We start from the raw sequence: 25,267 nt of genomic DNA, 5'->3' as shown, positions 1-25,267 counted from the left end.
GCTGACATGGTTACATCTACAGGTATGGAGGTGAAACAGCCGTCAGTACTCTTTCAAAATGAACTATCGCAGCATATCGACAACAAGCACTGGCAAATCCAACAGTTTTGGCTTTTGTGACGCCGCAGGAAAAGCATTTACCAGGCACTGCCATAATTGTACTACCTGGCCATAAGATAGCAACAAATGGAAAATGATGTGCATTCATGGGCGTATGATATAAGTGCCTGGCAAACGCCTATTTAATACGCATACGATCCTCGACTACACGACTCTGAGCACCATCACTGCCGAACCCAGCCACAGAACGGGTACCCAGCCCACTGGCACCCACACATGGGAGGACCAGCTCACTGCACCTTGAAGCTCACCCCATAACTCAATTGGAGCCTTGAAAAAGACTTAGGTTGAAACGCGTGTCCGCTGTGTAACACATCATCATGTCATAAATGGCACCTTTTATCCAATGATGTCTTTCATTGGTTCTGACTAACTAAGGAATAAAACAACCTCATGTTTGACAACAAAACTTGACTCATCCATTATCTGAGAAAGCTGCCTACCAGCAATCACCAGACTAGCTAATCCTACCAGCGCCTCACAGGACCAAAGTTTGTCAAACCCCACAGATCCTATATAATACCTCTACACAAGTCAAAACGGTTGTCTTTGCCATTGCTTGTTTTAACAGGACTTCAGTAAAAGGAACATTTGTGAAAGCAGAATTTTTGCCTATAGAGCAAATGGCTGACGGTACACCTGTTTAAGACATTGTTATTTCCCCAGTAGCTCATAGACAGTTGCAACTAACCCATACATTTTCCGAAAACTGCGTAGAAAGCACACAGACAGGCCCTTTACTGCACAAAACGTAACCTTACAGTGTGACGGAGATGGCTCAAAGAGATCCCAGAAGGCTGTGTTTTGTTTAGTGAGGGGCAGGAGTGGGTGCGAATGGTCATAGGGGCATGGCCATGGGCAATCAATGGGTGGGACCCTCTTCACTTCCCAGTTCCCTCCTAACCGGAGTCCAACTGAATAATTTCAGCTTACAGAGCAACCGAATGGTCAAAACTGAAAATGGGAGTGGGACAAGACATTGGAAGGCGCCTTGCTTTCCCTGGACCCCGCTTCTCTGCAGATTACTGTAGCAAAGTAACAGATCTGGCCCCGGGTGTAGATTCCAAGTTGTTCGACAGTGCAAGCACCTGCCACTCCGGGCCTCATGGAAGGACATTTTCACTGCACCTTGTCCTTGCTTAGCGCCTTCCTTATTCTGAAAATTCAGCTAGTAGCAAAAATGTATGTAATCAGGGCACTGTGATCAAAATCACTAGATAGAGATTTAGAAATGCGTATCCGAGATCCACCTGAGTTTCCCCATAGGATGAAAATATCATTGTTTCAAGAGTAATTTTAAATCTACAAATGAAGGCCCCTTGCACTCCGCAGAAACGGTGTACCTTTAATTCTGACAAAGTGGTGGCCTTTTATTACCCCCAACCTTGTTCCCCGGCTCACACATTTCATCACTTCGTCATTAATAAATCTACCACCCCTTGCTGTAAAAGTGTCACTCGTCGTGGTACTGTACAACTTGCCCGTTAACTTTGGGCTTAAGGGCAAAGACTCATTTAAAGCCCTCTTAAATTTGATTAGGCCTGCATCAAAAGAAGTAAGCAATGCACACATATTGCAGCACCCCTTAAGTGCCAGGCTATTATGCAAGTCTGTGCGGAAAAAGGACGAGCATACTCGTCTTTGGCACTTGAGGAAATTAGGATTTTCAGAAGGATGTACTTTGGGAATCACCCGTGGTTTGGGAATGTGGATTGACAGAGCGTTAGTAATAGCTCAGAAACCACTCTAAAGGGAGTGGAAAACCAGGAAACCCCCTCACATTGATACGTGGCTAAATAATTTGCTTGTACTATCGAACTATCAGATAGTGATGTCTAAAAAAAAGAGAGCACTCTGATCTATATGATGATATGTGGTTATCTTTCAATAAATGCATGGATAATTTGAATCGGTAAATAGACCCTATGACATCGCGGTCTATATTATTTGGTCCTATACTATGGATTCATGTGGTTTTTTCTTCTTCTTTTAGTGTTTGTTCGTCATATGCTTGGGACTATTTTCGCAGTGGTTAGCTGCCAGTCACCTTTGAACTTGTGCATTGCTTAACTTCTTGTATTTTAATGCAAACTCCATGTCGATTATGACTGGAATAATACTAAGATCTTGTTTAGATATTGCTTTATGATTTGTTTATGTTCTGACGGAAATAAGGTTATGATTTACTTTATCACTCTAAAAGGGGAGGGAGGAGCCAGCCAATCAGGTGGCTAGGACGCAGGCTTGAACCACCGGTGAAAGCCCACGTTCCCCCACCTGACAGCCAGCTGCCCTCGCCACCATGGTCCATCCACCCACCGTCCCATTATTTTTGTTGTCCCTTCTCACCCCCCACTTACCTTATTTCTACGGCGGCAGCACTCCCCTGCAGTTGCTGCTCTTAGCTCTCTGCTCCTGCAGGCCGCCATGGCAAGGCAAGAGGTGCTCCAAAAGGAGCTCCTCTTCCCTTTCCATGGAGGCCATCTTGGAAAAGTATTTTCCTTCGTTCAACGGGACGCACGAACGGAGGAAAATACTTTTTTTTAGCACCCTGGGTTTCCGCTTTGGTAGCCCGGGTGCTAATGGCCTTAAGGCCCCATTCCAAGAGCTGGAACTGGGGCAATGGCCCGAAGCCCTCGTTAATGGCCCCCAAGCGAAAGCCCTTGGAACAGGGGCTTAACGCCACAGTATGGCATTTGCAATGTTTGAAATTATACATAAAGGTGTTTTTTAAACCCAAAAAATAATAATGAAAAAGGATTTTGGTTTTAAAAGAATAAACCCGTGTTTTGCTTATGTCCACAAGGAATACATAGAACTATCAATAATAAACTGAAAAGATGGAATCCTGATCTATGCCACCAATTACTTTTCGATGGCGATGATGGAGAATTTGGTCAATTTCCACCATGGCAAAACTAATGGCTCTGAGGAGCTCGGCTTCAGTGAAATGAGAACGCCAATGGTTCAGGGAACGGGCAGGGATGCAATATGCTTCTACAGCAGAACAAACCGCAATTCTTTCTCGACCTCCCGAAATGGAATACGTTGGGTGCTGCCAATTTCGGCTTGGTGAGAGGTGCCCTTGTGGTAGGCAACCTACATTACATATGTTTTTGTGGGTGTTTTCTAACATTCAAAACAAATGATCGCTTTGCTCAAGCAAGTCAGGGTGTGTTAAAAGGGATGTTGGATCACGACTGCATTAATAGTAGACCATGGATCTTCAGAGCAGACACAGCACACGTTAAACAAAACGCTAAGAAAAGATAGGATTATCTGCAAAGGCTGACTGTATTCTTTGCCCCCAAGGCCCAAAGACGGCGCTGATCTGATTTAGCATCGACTTCCAGCAAGGGAGGGCTACTCGATGAACAAAGGTTACTCTGAGTAACACTGACTTGATGCTAGTAGTGCTCCAGGTGTAAGCCAGAGTTACTCAGACGAGCTTCTTTTGTGAATCAGGAAGACCTTTGCAGGTGGGATAAGTAAGCTGGACTTACTCCTGGTAACCTCGTAGGTGAATTAGGGTCTAGGCTTATAAAAATAAGAGGAGCGCTATAAAAACAACATGGAAAAGGAAAGACACAGGAAACCGTCCTCTTTTTGTTGTCCATTGCATGATAATAGCCTCCACTTCCTTTTTTCCAGGGAAACACGCGGGTGTCACTGATCAACATAATGTATGTTATAAGCTTTCACTAGGCCCACAGCAAACAGATGCATCCTGGAATAACACAGTCATGCGCCGTGCAACAGTTCCACTGCTCGGTGCAGACAGTTCCCATTCAATGGGTTCTCGTCCAGTAGGTTGCTTGAGCTTGGAGAGCCGGCAGCCTGAGACTCCAAAGACGTATGGGAATCTAGCAGCTGGGTCACAGTACTCCTGACAGTGACCCTAGAGCTAACCCCAAGTGGACAGGATACCCCCCAAATCTCCCGCCCCACAATCCGCCAGGGAACCGGTTCAAATGTTGCGATGGAAAAATGCATTCTGGGATGAACTGATTATGCAAATTGGATACTGCGTGGAAACACTTCCAGGATGACGAGTGATGTCAAACAGAGCTTGGATCTGAAAGACCACAATATGGATACGATAGGTTATTTATAACGCGCTTAATACCCAGAAGTTTCTAAGCGCGGACCTGGGGTTTTGAACCTGTGTTGCTCTGTGTCGTCTTGCTTCAAAGGCGAGCACGTTGCCCCTGAGCTATCTTCCCGAGACAATACAATGGTTGCTTATTTAAAACAACATGAGAGAGAAGAGAAAGGAAGCGGCGATGGGGTGAACCAGATTTTAGCTTCATGCACTTTGGTCCGCTTGGTCTCAACCGACCTAGCCGCAAACCCAAGGAACTCAGAATAAAAAATGAAAATAAAAATGCAATCTCTGTGTGTGTCCCCTTCAGGTTATGTTGTGACGAGGATGGGATTTATTAAGTCCAAAACGTAATGGGTGGAAGGTTTTGAAGGAATCACAACCACTTGCATTGCTCTGGTCAATTTAAGAAGCCATTGTTTTTAGCCAATGCATAAGGGGACCAGCCGCATGCAACAGTCCCTGCCTGGCCACCATTGGATGCGGCCTGGGTCCTGACACGACTGGGAGCAGAGCACCCTGAACTGCGAGACCATGTGCCCTCTTACACAGAAGCAGAAGCCAGCCCAGACATGTGTCGACTTTGTTGGGTCTCAGCGAATTACAGCTTGGCTCCCTAGGGCACAGCAATAGTGTGGTGTTCACAGGTTCAGTGGGGACTGTCGGCGAATCAAGGGAATTCCATAAACGAAACGGGACCTTGAAATACTTTTATCCTGATTTTGAAGTAGATCCTGTTTCTCAGGATGAGCTACGTTAGTTACAATACTCAAGGAATTGATGGGGGTGCAAGTGGCAAGGGAGACCCTACAAAGTACATTTTCTTGAGGTTATTTTGATTTCTATTACTGGGGGATCATTAGAACAGCAACATCGCTTGCTTGATGGTCCTCAAAAGCAGCTTTGATTTCAAAAGAACCCACCTTCAATACTGGGGTGAACACAATTTTAGTAAGATTGGAGTAACCCCTTTTCTATTGTCCCGATTTCACTCCTTTCTCCCAGAGCGACATACTTTGCTTAAGCCGAGCTTGTGCTGTGGCAAATGTCCATGGGGCGCTGCTGCCGGTCAGCGCACCAGACTACTTAGGCTGCCAAATTGCGTGATGAAGAGAGGGCATACTGCCAATCACTTCCAGAGAGCAGCAGCAATGCTTCACTTTGAACCTGGGACTGAAAGGAGGACACGAACAAAAGCATGAAAGACCCCCCACCCCAAAATCCAATTTGCCGCCTTTCCAAGAAACACTAGTAGATCTCAATCCTTATAAATCAAACGGTCTTCAAAATAGAAAAGGTTATATCTTTACAAAACTACAACTCCAAAAGTTTGGTCCTAGAGTTCATACTTCCAAAATGAACTGTGACCGCCACGACGAACCTCAGTAGCGGACCGTACAAAATAAAAAAAAAACAAAGGCTGCCATAAAATAAACAAATCGAGAGTATCCGAATACCTCCGGTGCAGCCTTTAAATATCAATGTCCAATGAATTTGAGTAACTCGCAGGTTTTTGTAGAAAAGGTCTGTCGTACCCTACTCGTACCAATGCATGGAGTGGTGAAATCTGGTTGCTTAAAATCGAGGGTGAGAGTGGGCACTACCAAAAGCATTCAAAAGAAGAGTTTCATAAGAAACCGTATGTATCGACACAATCACCAAGACCGCCAGGAATAATCAACAGAGGCCAACTGGCCCACACAGATTGCTATCCAGCAAATATATTTTTTCAGCAGCATAACAAAGGGCAGTAATCATACTTACCAAACCCATTGGAACGTACTCAATCGCCTTGATAAAAGACCCTTGTGGGGTCGAAACACGTGTCGGCACCTTGAGCAACAATAAAAACCGAAATGAAAACGTATCTATCAACATGAGTGATCCTTTACTTTTGGGATCAAACAAAATGAACCATTCAGGTCCAATTTTAATGTAGATACGGAGCGTCGGGTTCCTGTTATTCCCATCCCATCCCATCCCCATCCTTTCAACAATTGGGACAATTAAGCACTGTCCCATGGGTATCTCAATGTGGCTGCAGAACGTATGGTATAAAACTGAGTAGCGCTGCCTCACAGCGTTCCCTGTGCTCCAGAACCTTACCATGCATATCTATCGACTGCCATGGAAAAGGAGCGCTGCCGCTAACCACTGGCGTTCCGGATCAACGGTACAATCACAAGAGGATTACAGCGGAGTGGCTATAAGGGGGCGTGCTCGCAGAAGGTCTGCTTGACAGAACCATCAGCATTCAGATGGGTACAATGAAAGTAAATAACAAATTCAATGCAGCTTTTAACATAATATAATAAGTCTTACTGAGAAGACATTTAAAAGCAGGGGAGGAACAGCATATTGGGCCAATGCATCGCGGTGGAGTAACTTTACTGAAAATATTGGGGGGACATGACATCTAAATGAAAGGAGCCCCTGGCAAATGAGTGGGACAAAATGGTGTGCCACAAAAGTTCTGGGGGTGGGGGCAAACACCCTTGTCACCTGCTAAAATTACGTCAATGTCAAATCCGTCCAGATCCTTCATCAGGCCCTATAGAACAGCAGCGGAGTGCACAGAGCACTCGGTACAGGTCTAAATGGCAGCACGAACTAATGCCGTTTCTTGCCAACATTACTGCAATAGCGCCTCCAAGAAGAATAAAAAAACATAACATTCCAACCGTAAAATACATAGGAAACAAAAATTATACAATGGTGATTTCCATAATCGTCGTGTGCAGTTTCGGCCTACCCAACTGTTTGAAATACCAAAGAATTTTGGCCAATCAGATTGGCCTAAAGCAGAATGTCTGCCAATCTTATTGGTTGAATGTAATTCAACCGATTTCAATGGCTCAAAGACTGAATACCAAAGAATGTTGGCCAATCAGATTGGCCTAAAGCAAAATGTCTGCGAATCTTATTGGCTGAATGTAATTCAACCGATCTCAATGGCCCAAAGACTGAAGATTGATTGGATGACAGGTCGCTCAATGGTTTATGTCAAAAACAATAACGCAGAGCATTACAGTTAAGCTCGGGGGTGGTAATGCCACAGAGATGCCATTATTCCTACGGGTAGAACATCTCATCAATCCCAATGTAAAATAAATGCTTTCAAAAGAGAACCAGAATTATTGTTGTGCCTTTCTAGTTCCTTCGTTGATTTCGGGTGGGGTGTGTGCCCTTTTTGAGAAAAACAAAATGTTTTAGCTCACTAGCAACAATGTCCTATTCTTGCCCAAAACAGTTGGGATCCCCCAAACCTGGTAATGAGTAAACTTTCTCAAATCTTGCATTTGTCAATGTCTTTATGTCGGATTTCCAGTTACTTCCGGTACAAGCCTGGGAGTGTGTCGAAGCACAGTTGACCCTGTGAAAGCTCTACACACAGACTGTTCCATGAATGACACCAAAGTTTCATGAAAAATACATTGGTAACACGAATGAACCCCGCACGGCATGGCTCTATACAGACTGTGGATCCGGCCTGTGGAAAGCTACAACATTCTGGAATTATCGCATTTACCCCCCAAAGAAATAGGTTTCTATATTGTTTTCAATGTATTGTCAAACGCCAGCAACAGCAGAGAAAAAATATCTGTGTAAACCGCTATACACAGCACAGCTTCTTAACTCGCTAAAGCGCCGATGTTCACCCCAGAACTGAGGGGCTGGTCAAATCTGCCGGGGTGCACAATTTCACAAAGTTTCGACCCACTTTCTAGTTTTGCTGATTACAAAAAAGTAGATGTGCGTCTTGGTTTAATTAAAAAAAAAATAAGGTCTCAAAAAGGAAGTGAAAACAAGCTGCAAAGAGTGACAAATAACCAGCTTCCTGCCACAAAAACAAGCATGGGCAAAGCCAATATTTTGTTCTAGCTCTCAGATGCCAAATATAGCCTCAAAAGCCCTGGTAAATGCCATTACAAGTTATAACTATCATTAAAGCACTTAACACAAAACACACACACTTAAAAAAAAATGTAGGGCAAAAAAAGAAAAATGTTCTACCAAGCGTGGACATCTGGGACTCGAATCAATTTCCAGCAGAGGCAAGCAAGGCAGACAGAGAATGTTCACCTTCCAACAGATCCCAATGCGAGAAGCATACACAACGAAGAAATAATGACGCATCATTTAGGCAGAGGTGCAGTCATTCAGATAACCATCCAATAACAGGCTGACAACTGTGAGCCAGAAACCACAACTACACGAGTAGCCTTGACAACAGCATGAACAAAAGTCGCCCAGTTGGCCCGAGAAACGGATATTTGGGTGCATGCCCAACATGGGCGCCAAAGGGTGAGGTCGGTACCTTATTCAATAGGCGTATAAGTCAAAACAAATGTCTGATGACTTTCAAAGAAAAGTCCTCACCAAAGAAGGTTCGAACATGCGCGCACGCCTTCTCCCCCTGGCTCTGGTGACCTGCCGGGCCCCTGCAATCAACGCCTACTGTACAGGATTGCATTTCCCTTTTTCCATTCTGCCATCACTTATCTCCCGACAGCGACACTCAGGTCTGGGCTCCGCCAATCAGGGGCCAGAATGAGGAGTGCAGATTTGACTTGCAACATTCTAGGACTGTCAACGTGCCTTGAACTCTGCTGTGGCACGGTCTCGGGGGCGAAGTATAATTTTGCCCTGCGAGGGATGTCTTAGTGGAATACTACTTGGAAAGGTATTTTCCCTTCTGTGCAATACCTATGAAATTATCTGAAGCCATCCTAACATCCACAAAGTTATCTGAATCTATCTTGATGCCCATCAAGTTGCCTGAAGCTATCAAGCTGGCACAGGCTATCAATAGCTCTTCATGCCAAGCTCCAGTGTTATTCCATCAGCGGGCCAAATGGTTTGCATGCCAAGCTGGCACGATACCCACCGCTGGCATCCACAGACTAATCAGCTATGTATCATTTCCACACAGCACCCTCACAAACCAGGCCAAACAGGCGTCTTCAGGTCATTGGATTTCCACGTCTCCAGTCCAGTGCTTTCATTTAACAAACTAATGCATCCTGGGAGTTGTAGTGTTGCGTAACTTCAAGTGAATACATTGGACATAAGCAGCCGATACCAATGATTTGTACCAAAAGAAAGATGAAAAAAAGAAAAGCCTTGCACTAGAAACAGACTTCTGACGTGGAGCCATCTGGTCACCCAATCCCAAAACACGTTCCAGAATGTTCCAGTGATGAACAGCTGGTGGCTGCCTGCTCGTTCCCGAGACAGCCATCCACTCCAGGTTTGTCCTTGGACTCCGGGACATTTTGTTTTGCAACTACCTTTATAAATAAATCCCAGACCACAAGTCCCAGAATGCAAAGAAAAAGCCAGGATTGGATGAGCATCTCTCCCGTTTGGAGGAGTTCTGGGTCTTTCCTGCGACTTCTGCCGCTGGCGGCTGTTTTGAATGCACTAAACCATCAATAAACACATTTACACACATTCAGTTGCTCATAAACTATTAATTGGGAGTCCATGTTTCATCGCCACCATGTTTAAAGCGGACCATTTGGTCGCGGAAATGTCACCGCTGCCATAAAATCGGGTTCTACTACTTTATAATGGGTGCTGGGCTAGCACCCTCCAACCCACACCCCACCCCCGACACACCCCTTCCCCCTTTGTCTCCCGTCTTATGCCGTGGAGCGATCAAAGCACCACGGCCAACAAGTCCACTTTAAAACTGGTGGCGATTAAACCACTGTCGACTCTTCGGTGACACTCACGTCAGCAAATCGCTATGCTACACGCAGATCTCGGCAGTAAGCGCATTCACCCACTGAGCTTGCGCACTTCACAAAGTCCTCAATGAATTACTTGGCAGGCGCTCGGTCCCCCTGCGCCGGGAGAGAGGCGAGCGAGCCCTTACCCTGCTCTCGCTCTGGCTGAAGAGGTCGCTCCCGGCCACGCAGGCGATCAGGGAGCCGAAGCTGTAGTGGAAGTTCCTGAAGTGCATGGTGGCGCCGCCGCCGCTGCTGCTGCCGCTGCCGCTGGACACGGGGAGACGAGGGTGCTGGCCGCGTCGAGCTCAGGCGTCCAGCGGGGTTACGGAAGCGGCCGCCTCTGCAAACGATGCTTATAAAGCAAGCGATCAGACCCCTCCCAAAAGGAGACACCGAAATAAATAAAGAAAAAAAAAAACAAGTCCCGATTGTCAAGCCGGGGACTGCAAATTCCTAAACAAAAGGCCGCACGCTTCCAGGCAGCCGGCAGCGGGCACAGAATATAAGCGCCGGCTGGAAAGCGGTGACGTCAGCACATTAGTCAGTTTCCCTATGCTAATTAACTTCGCCGTTTTGCTTTGGAGGATGGAAAAACAGCTGAGGTTTGCACAGCAGCTGCGTTATCAACTAGTCTTGCCACATAGTTTCCATCGCTAGTAATTCCATTCAGCGCCCGGGCGGAGGCGCGGGCGCGAGCGAGCGCGCGCGCGCGCAGGGCGAGCCCGTCTCAAGGTGGAAAATCTTAGCGCCCGGGTCCGAGGGCTGCTGCAATAAACAGTCATTAGGCGTCGGGGAGGCTGCACGACACGGGGGACTGGAAAACACCGCAGCTTTGGCCTTCCGCGGGGCTGACACCATTGCCGAGCCATTTACCCAGCGATGACTTGCCCCCAGTGCCGGCCTGTAGTTTAAGGACGTGCAAAAGTGCAGTGTCAAACAGAAAGGCCCACGTACGGTACGCGTTTCAGTTTTGGTTGTGAGCCATTCTATAATAAATATATAACCACACAGCCTAATGCATCCTAGCGTCGCGGGCTCACAGCGGAACACAACAGACTGAGCCCTCAACAAAGACCACTAAGTCATTATGGGCCTCATTACAAGTCCGGCAGTAGCAGTGCCGGTAAAACCGGCAGGATGCTGCCGGACTTGCACATTTTTCCAGCGCCTGGCTTGCCAGTAACAGCGGGGAATTCCAACCCTGCCAGTCCGGGAAGTCAGGGACTGGAAACATGGTATTCTCCATTCCCACTGAGTCCCAGAGGACTCAATGGGAATGGGGAACACGGTGGTACTAGCACCGTAAATAAAGTTGCTAGGGCCTCCTTTATGGTCTGCTTACTGTGGTCACTGTGCCTGGCAGGGCAGACCTGCCGGGCACAGTGACTCTGACAGGTAGACTCGTAGTGTGCCGGTCCGGTAAGAAGGGTGCCGGTAGGCTTACCAGCACTGTTCTTACTGGACTGGCACACTCGTAATGAGGCCCACTGACTCTTACACAGCTTTGTTGACGCATGCCGTTCAGAAGCACCCAGATGCTCTCTTGCATTTTTCCTCTCTGTCCACTTACCTAAACCATGTAAATGGCAGTGGTGGCAGGTAAAAATCTGAATGTCCCTCCCCCCCCCAACCCCCCCCAAGATGCACAGCCCATTCCCACCCGGGCAACCAGGCCTATATAACTCTAGTATGGCCTCTCCATGTCCTCAGACAGATTCTACCAGTAAGTATGGCCTGTCCCAGTTCAGGTGTGCAGAGCCATTTTGCGGAGAGAGTGTCAAGGTAAGGCGGCCTGCGTAGCAGACTGTCTCGCGTTCAGTGGGCCACCCTGTCAAGTGGGTGCCATTTACCAGGACTAACCCGTTCACGATTTGCATGGTGACCGAGGGAAACGGGTGTCCTTCACCAAATCACCATTGCATGTTTTCGGCATTGAGCAGCAAAAAAGGTAACCGCACCTTTGCTCTTCTGGCCGGCAGTTACTGATGGTGATGCTGTAGACTGCCAGAAATGAAAGAAATGCGGACTCCCAAAGGTTCGGAGCTAAAAGTTGGCTTCCCGGCCAAGATGCGCGCGGTCTGTGCTTTTGTCTGCACTCTTCCAGAGGGCCGCCCTTCCCAGGCCAGAGTAGAGATGGACCCATTGGCCACCAAAGGAAGGATAAATGGAAGCATACCAACACGGGTGGACCGGGGACCAAAAGAGGCCCTCGAAATAATGTTCAATGTGGCCCCATATTACACATTTTCAGGAACCCAACCCTTTTCCTACGAGAACATTTAAAATAGGTTTCCACACAAAAGAGGCCCAGGGTGTAGAGGCCTACTGGGATAACTCCACAGTTCCCTATAGAGACCATTCCCGCTCCCGTGCCACCTCCATAGATCGAGAGGGATACAATGCACGCCATGATGGTGCCCACTATGGAGGCAGCCTCACAAAACATGTTCCACCCCCCCCCCCCCCCCCACCCCGGGAGGAACCTGACCCAGCATTCCAGGGATTTGGAAGAGGAGGCCCTGGAAGATGGTGGCAAATTGATTTCAAGGGAGGTCTTGGCATAAATCATGTCCTAAGTGTAACATCGACCATAAATGCGGATGCCAGCCTCCTGTTTGCTTGAGGTACGGTGGTCATTAGCGGAAGCAGCCAATTCATCTAATCAGCCCAAGCTGGCAGCAACTGGTTCTGCATTCTGGGGGTTTGCCCCACTCTTGGACGGGACAAGGGGACATATCTGCATGAAAATTACATACGGCCGAAAATGTCTCCCATTAGTTTGCATTACAGTGAAGCAGCGTCGCAGTCGCAGAGAGATGGCGGCATACAAGGAGGTGTGCCGCCCACAGGTAAGTAAGGGGGGGGGGAGGGGATAGTCTGACATTTTCTGTAAAATAACTTTTTCTTTTCTCCTTCAAGCATCAAACTTCGGTTTAATCACAGTAAATCGCAACTATAGCATTCCTTTGACAAAGCTTTTTCACTGAATTTCAAAGGTTTTTTTTGATAGCTCAATTTAACAATAACGTCCCTTCAATAACGTTTTTTTTCATTGAATTTCACAGATTTTTATTAGGGCAAATTAACAGTAATGTCCCTTTTAGAATGTTTTGTCACTGAATTTCAATTGTTTATATAACTGAAGATGTTTCGTAATGTTCCAGCACTGTAGGCAAGTTATTAGAAATTCCTCGTTCAAACTATATGAAAGAACTACAATGTTCTTTTATCAAATATATATATATATATATATATATATATATTTGCAGCACACAATGATGTGTGTCACTTTGAGCAGCACATGCTGGGGACGAATCTACGGCTCAATTGCCTAGGTCTTGAAGTTCAGCTATGGCCCAGACCCCACCAAGCCATGCTCAATATCAACGGGACCATGCCTGGAGCCTGGCCCAGTAGCAACTACAAACCCATGATATTACCTTCGGCCACTGTACATAGCTTCTGGCCATGAGGCCGGGTCACCTTTTTGCAGCCATGATTTCACTGACCTCTTTATCATACAAAAAAAGGGAGAGGGACACGGGTCACGGGATGTTCCCCGTGAAATGACACCCCGAAGAAGCCGCTCTCAATGTTCTTGACAAAAACACACAAAACAAAAAATAACGGTAAAAGGCAGAGCAGGCGATGGGGTGGGACATTGCAGGAACAGAAATGGACCGTGGGGGTGAGGGAATTGGAAGGGGGAGGGGGCAGGAGGAGGGCGGGTCATGTTCAGCAGAAAAGTGTTCTTTAGAAACATGTCCCCGATCAGTGGCTGCAAATCCTGGGGCCTGGGCTTCAGTCATGTTGCAGAGCCCACCAAGAACCCACAGTAGGCATTGGGCCTGAGCTGCTGCCTGGCCCAGGCCACTATAGCCTCATAATCGGACCATGGGCCACTCACTATCCATCCACTAGTTCAGGCTGAAAGCACGAATCTAAGTGATTTGGCCGCGGCAGAAACTACTGCGGCCAAAATGTTCCCATGAGAAAGGTGCGAACTACCAAAAGTTTGCACTTTTCTCATGCAAACACACATACACACTCACACCCACACACACACAAAACACCATAAGACCCCCCAACCCACACCCTCAACATAAACAAACCCCACTTACCTTCATCTTCGTGCTGGGTTCCTGCAGCACCAGTTCCCTTTCACTTCCGTGATCGGGAACCGGCACCACAGGGTCCTTTTCTTCTTTTTTATTTTTAAACGGAAGGCTGCAGGGGTGCCCCCCGCAGCCCCTGCTCACTATACCATAAAGTATAGTGAGCGGGGGATACCCCCGCAGCCCCCGTTTCTTTCTTTATTTATTTATTTTAAACAGAAGGCTGTGGGGGTGTCCCCCGCAACCTCTGCTCACTATACCATGAAGTGCATTGAGCGGGGCGATGCAAATGACACCCCCGCAGCCCCTGTTTTTTATTTTTACAATGCTACCACCAAAGGTTCGAACTTTTGGTCTTCAAACCTTTGGTGGTAGCATTTTTAGAACTTTTGGTAATTGTGACCATTTTTTGTCGGTGAAATAGGCCTATACCGAACGCACGACACAAATGTTTTTTAATGCAAGTCATTCTGGATTTCAAAAGGATTGGGCCCCCCATAATTGCTACCCCCCTCTTGATGAAACCATATGCAATTTTGCTAAAGAATTCAGAGTCATGTCTATAGTGTGGATTCGTCAAACAGCACAAAATTAATAAGCTTCCCAAAAAGAGGAGGGTGTGCAAATGAATCATAACAAATATTATTATATAGATGTACACACACACACACGTATGAATGTCCTCAAACATTAGACAAGTTTACAAACATAACTGTCCGCAATCATGGACACAGATAAAAAACTTTTGTTGTCCTTTTCGAGACATATTCCACCCCATCCTCACCACCCCAGAGGTTGTTTCATATACTGTCATGTGTTTTTGAATATTTTCTTACTGCGCTGTTCGCAGAGTAAGGGTACAGTTCACAAATCCAACATGGCCCCGGTTTTAACATGTTTAACGTTTCTTACACTTGTCAATTGATGAATCGGCACCCGTAGGCGATGTATATGAACGTTACTCAGCTTGCTGATTGGAAGACACCGAATCAGGAAGTGAGTCTGTGGACTGGATCAAGATCTCACACATTATTTTTTCTAACCAATTTTTGGCCCATTAAAAATAAATCTACTGGTCAGATTAACACCACAGTTGCAATCCACGCTTTCACAACCAAGCAGCTCACGCAGGGTTGGTGAAAATGCCTCTAGTGCCTCGCCTGTAGGTGCAACAGAATTCTTTTTTAATGCAAGTCAATTGGTGTTTCCAAAATGTAGGGACACTCTCATAACTTTTACCGCGCCCTTGATGAAACGCCAAACTTTCCAAAATAATTCGTCAACCAAAATCCAAGTTTTGAACCCTTTTATTGAACTAACTGAAAATATTACGCTGAGACGATAGTTCCATTAGCTTTTGAAGTCCCAGAGGCCTCTTCATCGGATGGTGGTCACATGACAAATGAGCAAACACAGAAAATCACACACAGAGCTGGACTTCGCTTCTACACAGAAAACAAGGCATGGGATGCTCCCACTCTAACCTCCATTATCTGCAGGTAGAAAGTATGCAAGGAATTCAGTCCTGCATTGCCCCTTTATCTAAAGGTCCATAAGGTTAAAAAGGAATAGACAAAACTCAAATGCTGAGAAGCAGTTCTCATAGCCCAGAGATTACATTTCATGCAGAGCCACGTTATTCAACCAATGTTTTGGATGGCATGCGTAACGTGTCCAAACAATTAACCACAATAAGTCTAATAAGTGGAACACAGTATAAAAAAAGTGATGCTGTTGCACCGAAATTCCAAAAATTGGGATTCAAAAGGCCCACACTTTGAGAAGGAAAGGATATGCTTTTTCAGACCACCTCTGCACAGTCAAAGGTTTTTCACATGTGCAGTGGTTTTAAGTTTCCAATGCTTCAACCAGCTTCACATTTTTCCAACTACTATGTGTATTCGCACATCCCTGGCAGCCACAGCCAAATAATTGGTTGCAGTGATTGTAATGCCCAAGTTACTTCGAGAGAGTTCTCTAATGCCCAAATTACTTCGCAAGCGTACTGCTTCTAATACACGGTTCACCTCAACTCAGCAGTCGCCATCCCAGGAGTATACTGGCTTCTGGGCCAAACTTCTGAAAATTTCCGGCACCCGCGAATGGGCAATTACCGGGGCATTCCGGCCCTGCTGGCCCCGGTATTTGCCCATTCGCGGGCAGCGGAAAAAAGATGCTCCCTATTCAGCCCGGTAGGGCTGAACGGGGAGGTTGGATGCACCGGCACAGTTTATAACGCAGGTCCGACCTGGCGGGCAGAAAGGCATTCGCGAGCACAACTCGTAGTTTGCTGGTCTGGGAACTACGGTACCGGCAAGCTTACCGCTACCGTAGATCCCGGACCGGCAAACTCATAATGAGGCCCATTGACTTCAAACTGTAGACTAACAACCCAACACACAAATATGGCAACAGGCTGGACGTCTTGTTTACACACATTTGCCTAGACCCGATCGAACAGAGGCAACTCTCCTGGTCAGACCGCCACCTTCTTTCTAGCAGAACTCTGTGCTCGCCTGTCCTCAACGAACAATTCTCCTCTAGATCCAAGGGAGAAAACACAGTCAGACAAAAAAAAACTCAGCACTGGACAATTTCTCAAATATCTTTGTTGCTTCTTCACGTTAACCTAACTCTGTGGGCAAACCAGTTGTGAATATGGACTGCAACGTCAATACTGCACAATGCTATAATGATATGATAGGTTATTTATAACACGCTTAATACCCAGAGGTTTCTAAGCGCGGACCCTGGGATCGAACCTGTGGTTCTCCGTTTCGACTTGCTTCCAAAGCGAGCACACTGCCCCTGAGCTATCCTCCCGAGTGATAATTACTACTATTGTGATGTAAAATAATATCACCAAATGCAATGATAGTTTTATTTTAACTGCCATCAAAAGGGTGCAAGGCTAATTCAGCTTGTTGGGATTGGAGAAGGCGGCCTGCTAGTTGGTGGCAGGTATTTTTGCCCGGCACATTAAACCACAGGTCTTGATTTCACAGCAGTGATTTTCTGGTTCTAATTGTTTTTTGTTTCTATATCATTCCAGCACTGTCGGGGTCTTTGGTGTACAGCTACTTTCTATCTTTTAGGGTGACACAACCTTTTGGTAACTGGGTGCGGCCGCAGTTAAGGGCCAGAGAGTAGCCAGGGCGCTTAATGAGGAGGTCGTTGGGGCAGTTGCTAAGGATCTATGTGATTATTGCGACAGCCCCGCAGCCCGCCCCCATATTAATATTATATTGTAAACCTCCCCACATATATATGTGGTGTAAGGGGGTGGGGGGCCCAAAAAAAAAAGTCGCCATTTTCGGGCGTCGTAATTGTCAGGGTGACATTTTGATACGATTCTGTTGCTAATAGTGTATATCACCATAACCACAAAGCGGTATCGCATCAAAGATAAACTTCAGGTCGTGTGTCACTGTGACAGAGCCTCAGAGGTGAGGACAGTGGGCTGGTGTGTGAAGGAGCGAGAGGATTGCGGGCACAATGTAGATGCAGAGTTGCAGGTGAGGTCTGTGAAACAGTGGCACGAGTATGGAGGCTTGTGCTCTTAAATACAGTCGCATTCTCTCCCACTTGCCAGTCTGAGCACACATTCCAGGGTCCGAATAAAGCGATAAGCCCCAAGCTCAGGAGTCATTACCATTTCAGATAGTGCCCTGGGGCCCATGGTTACAGGCTTAAGGCAAGGGGCGTATTGCTAATAGCACCCCGGGTAATAACCATTTTTTAAAAAAGTTGTACAACTTAAAAAAAAAGATGTCCGCTATGGATCGGGTGAGACCGTACTAACTACTCCCTTCTCTCTTTCGATGGCGGTGAGTCACGCAGCGGGACGCGCCGAGGACAGTATTGTTCCCGGCCCAGGAGTAGGAAAAAGAAGGTACGTGGGATGGGGTAGGAGGGTGTGCAAGCTGTGGAAAAAGGGGGAGTGAAACGAGGGGAAGCACTGAACTCGTAACCTGGCAGAGAAGATGGCGGTGGCAATGAGGAGACTCGGAGTGGTGGGATTACCCAGTGGTTGAAGTGTACGAAAAGAAGTAGTGGAACTATGTTCCCTGCTGGCCACCCCCCACAAATCCCATCACCACACTCCTCCCACTCGCAGTAGAAACCCCATGCCTGGTCCCGCCTTTCCTCCATTCCACCTCCACCACTGAATAAAGGCTGAAAGAAACACAGTGAAAGAAAATGCTAAACAAACCCTCTTTATTCATCGTCACCCAAAGCATGAAGCTTTATGTACCCTTTCTAATCATCATCATTCACACCTCTTAAGGGGCATGCTAAAGATTAAAGCCACCCCTCCCACCTACCCTGATGCAGAACATTGAAGTGCAAGTTTCAACTTATTCTTACACTTTTATTTTAAAACAAAACCATTCTGGATTGGTTTGTTTTTAAAATAAAAGTATAGGAATGGTGAAACCTTATAAAAAAAAAAGTAGAGGAGCACCGCTCCCGCCCACTTTGACCACTGGGATTACTGTATGGTAATGCCCCTGCTCCGAGACTCCTCATTGTTTGGGGGGCCTAAGCCACGCCCCACCGGGTACTAATATGATTTTATACCTTGATTCTTAATGCACGATAACGCTGCTGTAATCAGCTCGTCTGAATTTTACGTTCTTACTATAGGGCGTAATGACTATTCAGAATCTGTGTGGCAGTAACGCGGCCGTTCATGGTCGCACCGTCACTATGGCACCAGTCATGAACGAGGTGCTGTGCGTTTTTTGACTTATTGTCATATGTTTACACCGGTACTGTTCAATGTCTAAACCCATCACAATGAAATGATGTATTTTCAGAATGTTTATTGTGTGCTTGTTTATGTTCCAGTTTTTACAAAATGTCAGATAATTAAGAAGTGGGGATCTAAAAATGCTCCTCATCCCTTTCCCCTCTGATCCCTGGGTAAATAATGTCCCCATATGTTGGCGGTAGAGGTTTTTCCGCATGAGTCCAGCCGTAGATTAGGGAAGCTTCTTTATTCTGAGAAACAGAGGCGTTGCTAGGGGGGGCTGAGGGGGCTATAGCCCCGGGTCTTTTCGTGGTAGCCCTGGAGCTACAACCAAAAGGATAGCTAGCCCAGAGTCCTGACATGCTCAACATTAGCGTAGCCCCGGACCTATTCCAGACCTAGCAACACCCCTGCTGAGAAACACATTTTCCATGGACACCTTTAAAGGAGTCTGGCAAATCCTTGAACCTCTGACATTAAATGCAATGTGACGTGGCAGTGGCTTGCACACTGCAGCTCCATCACTTTAAGCATGACCGTTCTATTCTATTAGGTGTAAGGGGAAGGCTGATATGGATATCACACTCTGAATTTCCCAGTTTCTGGATCACGGGTGGATGGATACTCACAAGCACACACAACATTTTTCTAAACCATTTTAAAAACTCCAAGGGATGGAGAAACAAATGTCCCAGAGAGGCTGCATGGTACGCAGTTTCTTTGTTGACAAGAATACAAGAGTGTGGGTAGCCAGCATTTGGGCTGATCTTAACAGTACCACAGGTACTGTGAGTTGAGGTCTGTGTGTTGCTATCTGCGTCTATTGGAATTAGTCCTTGGACAGGTGTTGAAAAAGCCATGATTTGAGAGATTTGTATAATTGGAGTATTATGAGGGCATTACGAGCCCATACGAGGATCGAGTTCCAGAGGGTGGGTGTGTGACAAGAGAATTGTTTGCGGGTACTCTCTTTGCGGAGGAGTTGCGATTCAAGCCGGTTGGTCGATGTGCTGTGTGAGAAGTGAGTGACACCCAGTATGTCGACCTTAGCTGCCCGGTATGCTGCTGTGTTTTTTGTTACTGCTTTGTAGAGGATGCATGCAGCCTTGACCAGAGGGGCTCCCACACTCCTTTGGAACAGTATCCTAGCCTGGAATGGAAGCCAGTGTAGTTGCGTAGGGTGGGGGTGATTCGGTCACATTTCTGTGCACCCGAAATAAGACATGCTGCAGCGTGGTGGACTGCTTTCAGAGGAGCCAAGTGGGCAACTGGGAGCCCCATCAAGGGGGAATTTCCTCCATCGATTTGCGAGGCAACAAGGGCCTGCACTATGATCTGGAAACACTGCGGCAGGATGAAGGGGTTGATTTTGCGAATGAATACAGTCTCCTCATTTAAAGTTATCCTAGAATCAAATATTCATCAGGGAGAAGTGTTAAAAGGCACTTAATTTAACTGAAGTCTTTTTTAGATGCAGGTTAACTTTTCTGGATATCTTCTCTTGGATAAAATGCCCACATCTAATACAAAGTCATCATCGGAGGCCAAGCCAGAGACCTACAAGTGGCACATGCACAAAGAGCTTGCAGTATCAAGCCCCCATGTGTTTGAGCTCCCCAGGAATCCCTTTGTGCTCCTGCAATTTCCCCTGAACCCCTTTGGATGTGGATTAGTGCCATACTGCCTCCAGTGTTCATGCACACAAAAAATTGCAATGAAAAAAAGAACACCATTCATGAAATTATTTGGCGCATTTAATTAGCATGGCCCAGTGCCGGCCCCAGGTCTGCCAGAGACCTGTGTGAGATGTGTGCACCCCCAACCGTGCCCCACCCACCACAAATGCAGAACATCAGCGGGCTCAGTTCTATTGTTCGGCTGATAGTAGAACCACTAATCAGACGAACAACAGAACCGAGCCCCCTGCTGTTCCTATAAAGTGTGTTTAAGTGTGCCTTCCCTCCAGCTCAGTGTCATCCAAATAGCACTATGATTCTTTAATAGGCACTGTTTACATGACACGGAGCTGGAGGCAATGCACCCTTTATTTATTTATTGCGCCATGGGGAAGCCCTTTTGCGGTGGCATCCTCCTGTTGCACCACCACCTTTTCTGCCTACTCCCAGGGGTGTTGCTAGATCTGGAAATAATCAGGGGCAATGCTAATGTTGCGACTGTCGGGACTCCAGTGTAGCTAGGCTTTGTTCAATGAGGCATCTCGTCCGGCTGGGTAGCTGTTCTTCCTGCTGAGTGATGTGGAGAGGCAGCCCGTCTGTCAACGTAAACTGAGGCGAAGAACTAGCAACACAGGGCACCAACCCAACACCCTCCTGGTTGACCCAAACAGGACGGGGCTGGACTGGCTCCCGACGCCACAGGACGGCACTTCTCTGATTTGCATGAGGTAAGGACAGTGCAAGCACTGGCAGAGAAGGCCTTGAGATGGTCCAACTGTAGTTAGGTGTGGAATGGAGATCCGAGAGACAGAAGTACACAGGTTCCAGGAGGCAAGACGATGAGGTTCCAAAAACGGAGCAGTGAACTGGTTCCAGTAGGTAGGGTACCAAACAATGGTACAAGGCAGGGCAATGACAAGAGGCTGACAACCAGGTGACAGCCAGGAGAGGCCAAAGGGTGTCAGGTGAGGGAACCCGGGAAACCAGAGAAGGGAACAGTAAACTGCCAGAAGGAGAGACGGGGAACCAGAGGGCAAGGACCCAACCCAGCCCGAGGGTAGCGATCCCACCCAGACCCACGGAAGGCACATGGACCCACCCGACAAGGAGCAGGCCAACCAAAAGACAAGGAAAGGAGAACAAGGCAGAGGCAGGAAGCAAGGATCAAGAACTAGTCCGGAGCGAGGAACGCGATCAGGGGACTGACCGCATTGAGACGCAGTATACTCTCGCAAGCTGAGCTTGGATATAGGTCTGGGTCCATAACGAGGCTTGGAGCGCAAGCCCTGGTTGCCAAGCAGACTGCGCAATTGTGGAGAGTAAGGCACGGACGCCCGCGCATGCGCAGACCCGTGATCATGGCTGTGCCCAAGGACCCAGAGACCCAGACTGGACGGGCCCGTGAAAAGCACAATTGGGGGTAAAGCCTCCATGTTGGGGTCTGCCGGAACCGGCGACCCTGCCTTCCAGACCCGCTGAGTGCCATAACAGCCTTTTGGTTGTAGCCCCTGAGCTTCTATCTGGGGCTACAACCAAAAGACCCGGGGCTATATCCCCCTTCGCCCCCGCTAGCAACGCTGCTGCCTACTCCCCAACCCCCATACTCATCATGCCCCCTCACCCTACTCCAAATGAAACACCATACTGGGTCCTTTCTTTCCTCCACTCCACCCTGCAACACTGCGTTTTACAACTGTGCAAGACAATGCACTTAAATGACCACCATTAGTGTGTCATTATCCCTCACAGCATACAGCTTTATGCAGGCTCCACATCCAATCACCCACCATTCACACCTCTTAAGGCGCAGAGGCGTTGCTAGGGGGGGGGGAGGTGCTGAGGGGGATGAAGCCCCGGATCTTTTGGTTGTTGCCTCGGATAGAAGCTCAGGAGCTACAACCAAAAGACTAGCTAACCCCGAGTCCCGACATTAGTGTAGCCCCAATCTTTTCTAGACCTAGCAACACCCGGACATGCCAATTTCTATAGCCAGAAACACCCCTCCCATTACCTGCAAACACTGCTGCACCTACATCAATTCATATGCAGACCACTGCCAAGCTGGGCGTTTTGGCTGCTTGGCAATGTGTATGCCCCAAGCAGTCTATTGAAATAACCAAAACAAGTCCAGGCATGCAAGCTAGCACAGTGACACGATACGCTGGCTGGTTATCAGCAAGGCTCAGGTTCGAATCCGCAATAGGGGAGAGGTTTTTATAAAAAAAAAATTAAAAAAAAATGTTGCTGTAAATCTGGTTACATAAAGTAAGGGAACGACCATGGATTGCCCCAAGAAGTAAGTCAACGTCGTAACTTTTAGTTCCCGCCCACTTTGACCTCTATTTTATGTTGCGTAAGGTCCCCTTGCATCCATTTTTCAGCCTCTGCGCTATCCCTCATGAGCCCGCGTTTTACAGCGCATAGATTGTGGGTATGAATGAGCCAAGTATACACAACACACAAAATGCCAAGTTCCCACTCCCCTCATCCCACAAAAACCCCAAAATGAAAATGCTGTAGCCCCCTGCCACGATGATGACTCTACACGAGGACACAGTGGGAGGGGACAGGATACAGACAAGGGGGACCATTTCTAGCAGCTTCTCTGGGACGCACACACGCAACAAAGGAATACATCGTCATTCAGAAGCATAAAGGTTCTGCCAATCAGAGCATCCGTGGACGATCTCTCAGGAAAGATATGAGCGCCTAATGCGTCGGCTTTTCAATAGGGACTGGATGACACACGGCCTGCTTTAAAAAGGCACTCACTGGCACGAGATGAATGTGTTTAGTTCCCAGTAGTAGTTTCGGCCCTTGAGAACGTCATATCCTGCGAAGGCAATTGGGAAGATCCAAGCGTAACGTTCTATTTGCAAATAGTGACAGAATGCGGATGTCGTTCAGCGGGAGGGGCGGCGAGGGAACAGAGTGCATGCAGGGGTGAGATGCCCTTGAGTAGCTAGCTACAAGCTCAGTGTGCCAGGCCAGTACCGTCACTGAGCTCTGCTGTTAGTTAAGCCCCATGCAGTAGATACAGTAGACCGCGTGGCCAGAGATCCTTGATAAGTAGAGAGGTGCGTGTTCAGGAAGCTGGCCATTGGAGGGAGTTCTCGTCAATCTGTGATGGGATAGGGAACAGGTACATAGCCTCAGGGGTGGACTGGTTTATAGGGAGCTCTGGAGATTTCCCGCTAGGCCTTTCCATCCTCGCCCTCTTTTGTGTGGTTCCCATATGTTCCCATAGGGAAAAGGGTGGGGCTTGCTGAAAATGTGTGATATGGGGCCACTTTGAAAATGATTTCCAGGCAGAGGCGTTGCTTGGGCGTGGGTGGGGGGGGTGAGAGGGCTATAGCCCGGGGTACAACCAAAAGGCTATATAGCTAGCCCAATCCGGCCAGTCCAGACATTAGCTTAGCCCCTGATCTTTTCCAGACCTAGCAACACCCGTTTCCAGGGCCTCTTTTGGTTCGCAGTCCAGCCCTGCATAGGCACGACACAGCATAAACCATGCCTATACATCAGAATGCCGTCAGCTATGACATAAGATATTGTCACATCAGGTAATGGTTGGGCGACGAGGTAGAACGGGATGAAGACTCACACTGGAAACCCGCTATTCTACCAGTGTGTATCACCTTTCCACAACCACGATGAATTATTTCCACAACCACAATGAATTATCAGTATCTTCATTTGTGGGACTGCCGGAAGTACAGACGTATCAAGTGATTGGAAGAGAACTCCCGTCGCCAAGAAGGTAAATCATTCAACAATTTGGGATGTTTTAGAACGGTATCCAGTGATTCCCTCGAAAACATTGCATCGAATGCAAAAGCATCGAAAAAAATCCATCAGAAAATGCATTTTTGTAAAGGTAAAGTTTTTATTTTTATTGTAATGGGTTTTAAGGGGTTAAAAAAACGGGGGTTGGGGGACCCCCCCATTAAATTTTTTTTTTAAAAAAATGCATTTTTTCGATGCATTTTTTTCAATGCATTTGATGCTTTTGCATTCCATGCAATCACTAGGAACCTTTTAGAACATGAAGACTGGCCCGCATGAGCCTGCTGAACCATACATATGGTGATTCTCATAGTACCCTAGTTACTGGCTAGGATTACAAACCTAAAGAGTAAACAACGTATTAACGATATCGTTCTGCACGCTTCCAGAAGACCTAACACTACTAGATATTGTCAGAGCCTCTTAAACTCCACGATACATAAGACTCTCTCATAGTGAAATACAATGTTCCCAAATCATATTTTATGAGGATTCTACAGCCTCGGCTTTGATCATCGGGGGTGGAAATGAACGAGGACATCTCTAGGACGTGGAAAGGACTGATCTGAATTTAATCTGGAAAGAGAGGTTAGCTCAGGGGCAACGTGCTCGCCGTTGAAGCAAGACGACGGAGCAACACAGGTTTGATCCCTGGGTCCACAGTTGCGTTATAAATAACCAATTACAATTACAACCCCCCCCCAAAAAAAAGAGAGTAAAACATTTCAGGCAGTTGGGGTTTTTCTCAATGCACCACTCTTGTTCCTGTTACAAGGGCTCAGGAAACGTTCCCATGCTCCGGTCACCTTGTAGAGCTGGTCACACAGTATCACTGTCTCTCATAGACCATTGGACGAACACGGAAAAGCCGTGCGGGTCTTAATATCCAATCACAATGCACCATGTGCTTTCTCCCAATGGAGCCAAGTACCACCTTTTAAGGTGCTGCGCATGTACCACAGCCCTCTGACTCACATGGC

General features: G+C 47.2%; 1 protein-coding gene across 3 annotated transcripts in view; it reads right to left on the bottom strand.

Annotated features, from left to right (window-relative positions):
• Positions 1-25,267, bottom strand: part of RCAN1 (regulator of calcineurin 1) — a 523,976-nt gene that overhangs the window by 23,682 nt on the left and 475,027 nt on the right. Inside the window, exon 1 of one of the 3 annotated variants that reach the window (XM_069636149.1) lies at positions 10,104-10,491. The exons of 1 other annotated variant lie outside the window; for it this stretch is intronic. In XM_069636149.1, the coding sequence (XP_069492250.1) occupies positions 10,104-10,190 (87 nt within the window). In that variant the 5' untranslated portion in view covers positions 10,191-10,491. Of the gene's footprint in view, positions 1-8,602; positions 8,636-10,103; positions 10,492-25,267 lie in introns of those variants that run through there. One more of the 3 variants, XM_069636150.1, reaches the window with a different exon arrangement.

This window comes from Ambystoma mexicanum, chromosome 7p (genome assembly GCF_040938575.1).
Source record: "Ambystoma mexicanum isolate Mex_15411 chromosome 7p, UKY_AmexF1_1, whole genome shotgun sequence".
Classification (NCBI taxonomy): domain Eukaryota; kingdom Metazoa; phylum Chordata; class Amphibia; order Caudata; family Ambystomatidae; genus Ambystoma; species Ambystoma mexicanum.
Note: the sequence above shows the minus strand (reverse complement) of the source record. Positions and strands in the feature narration are given on the sequence as shown.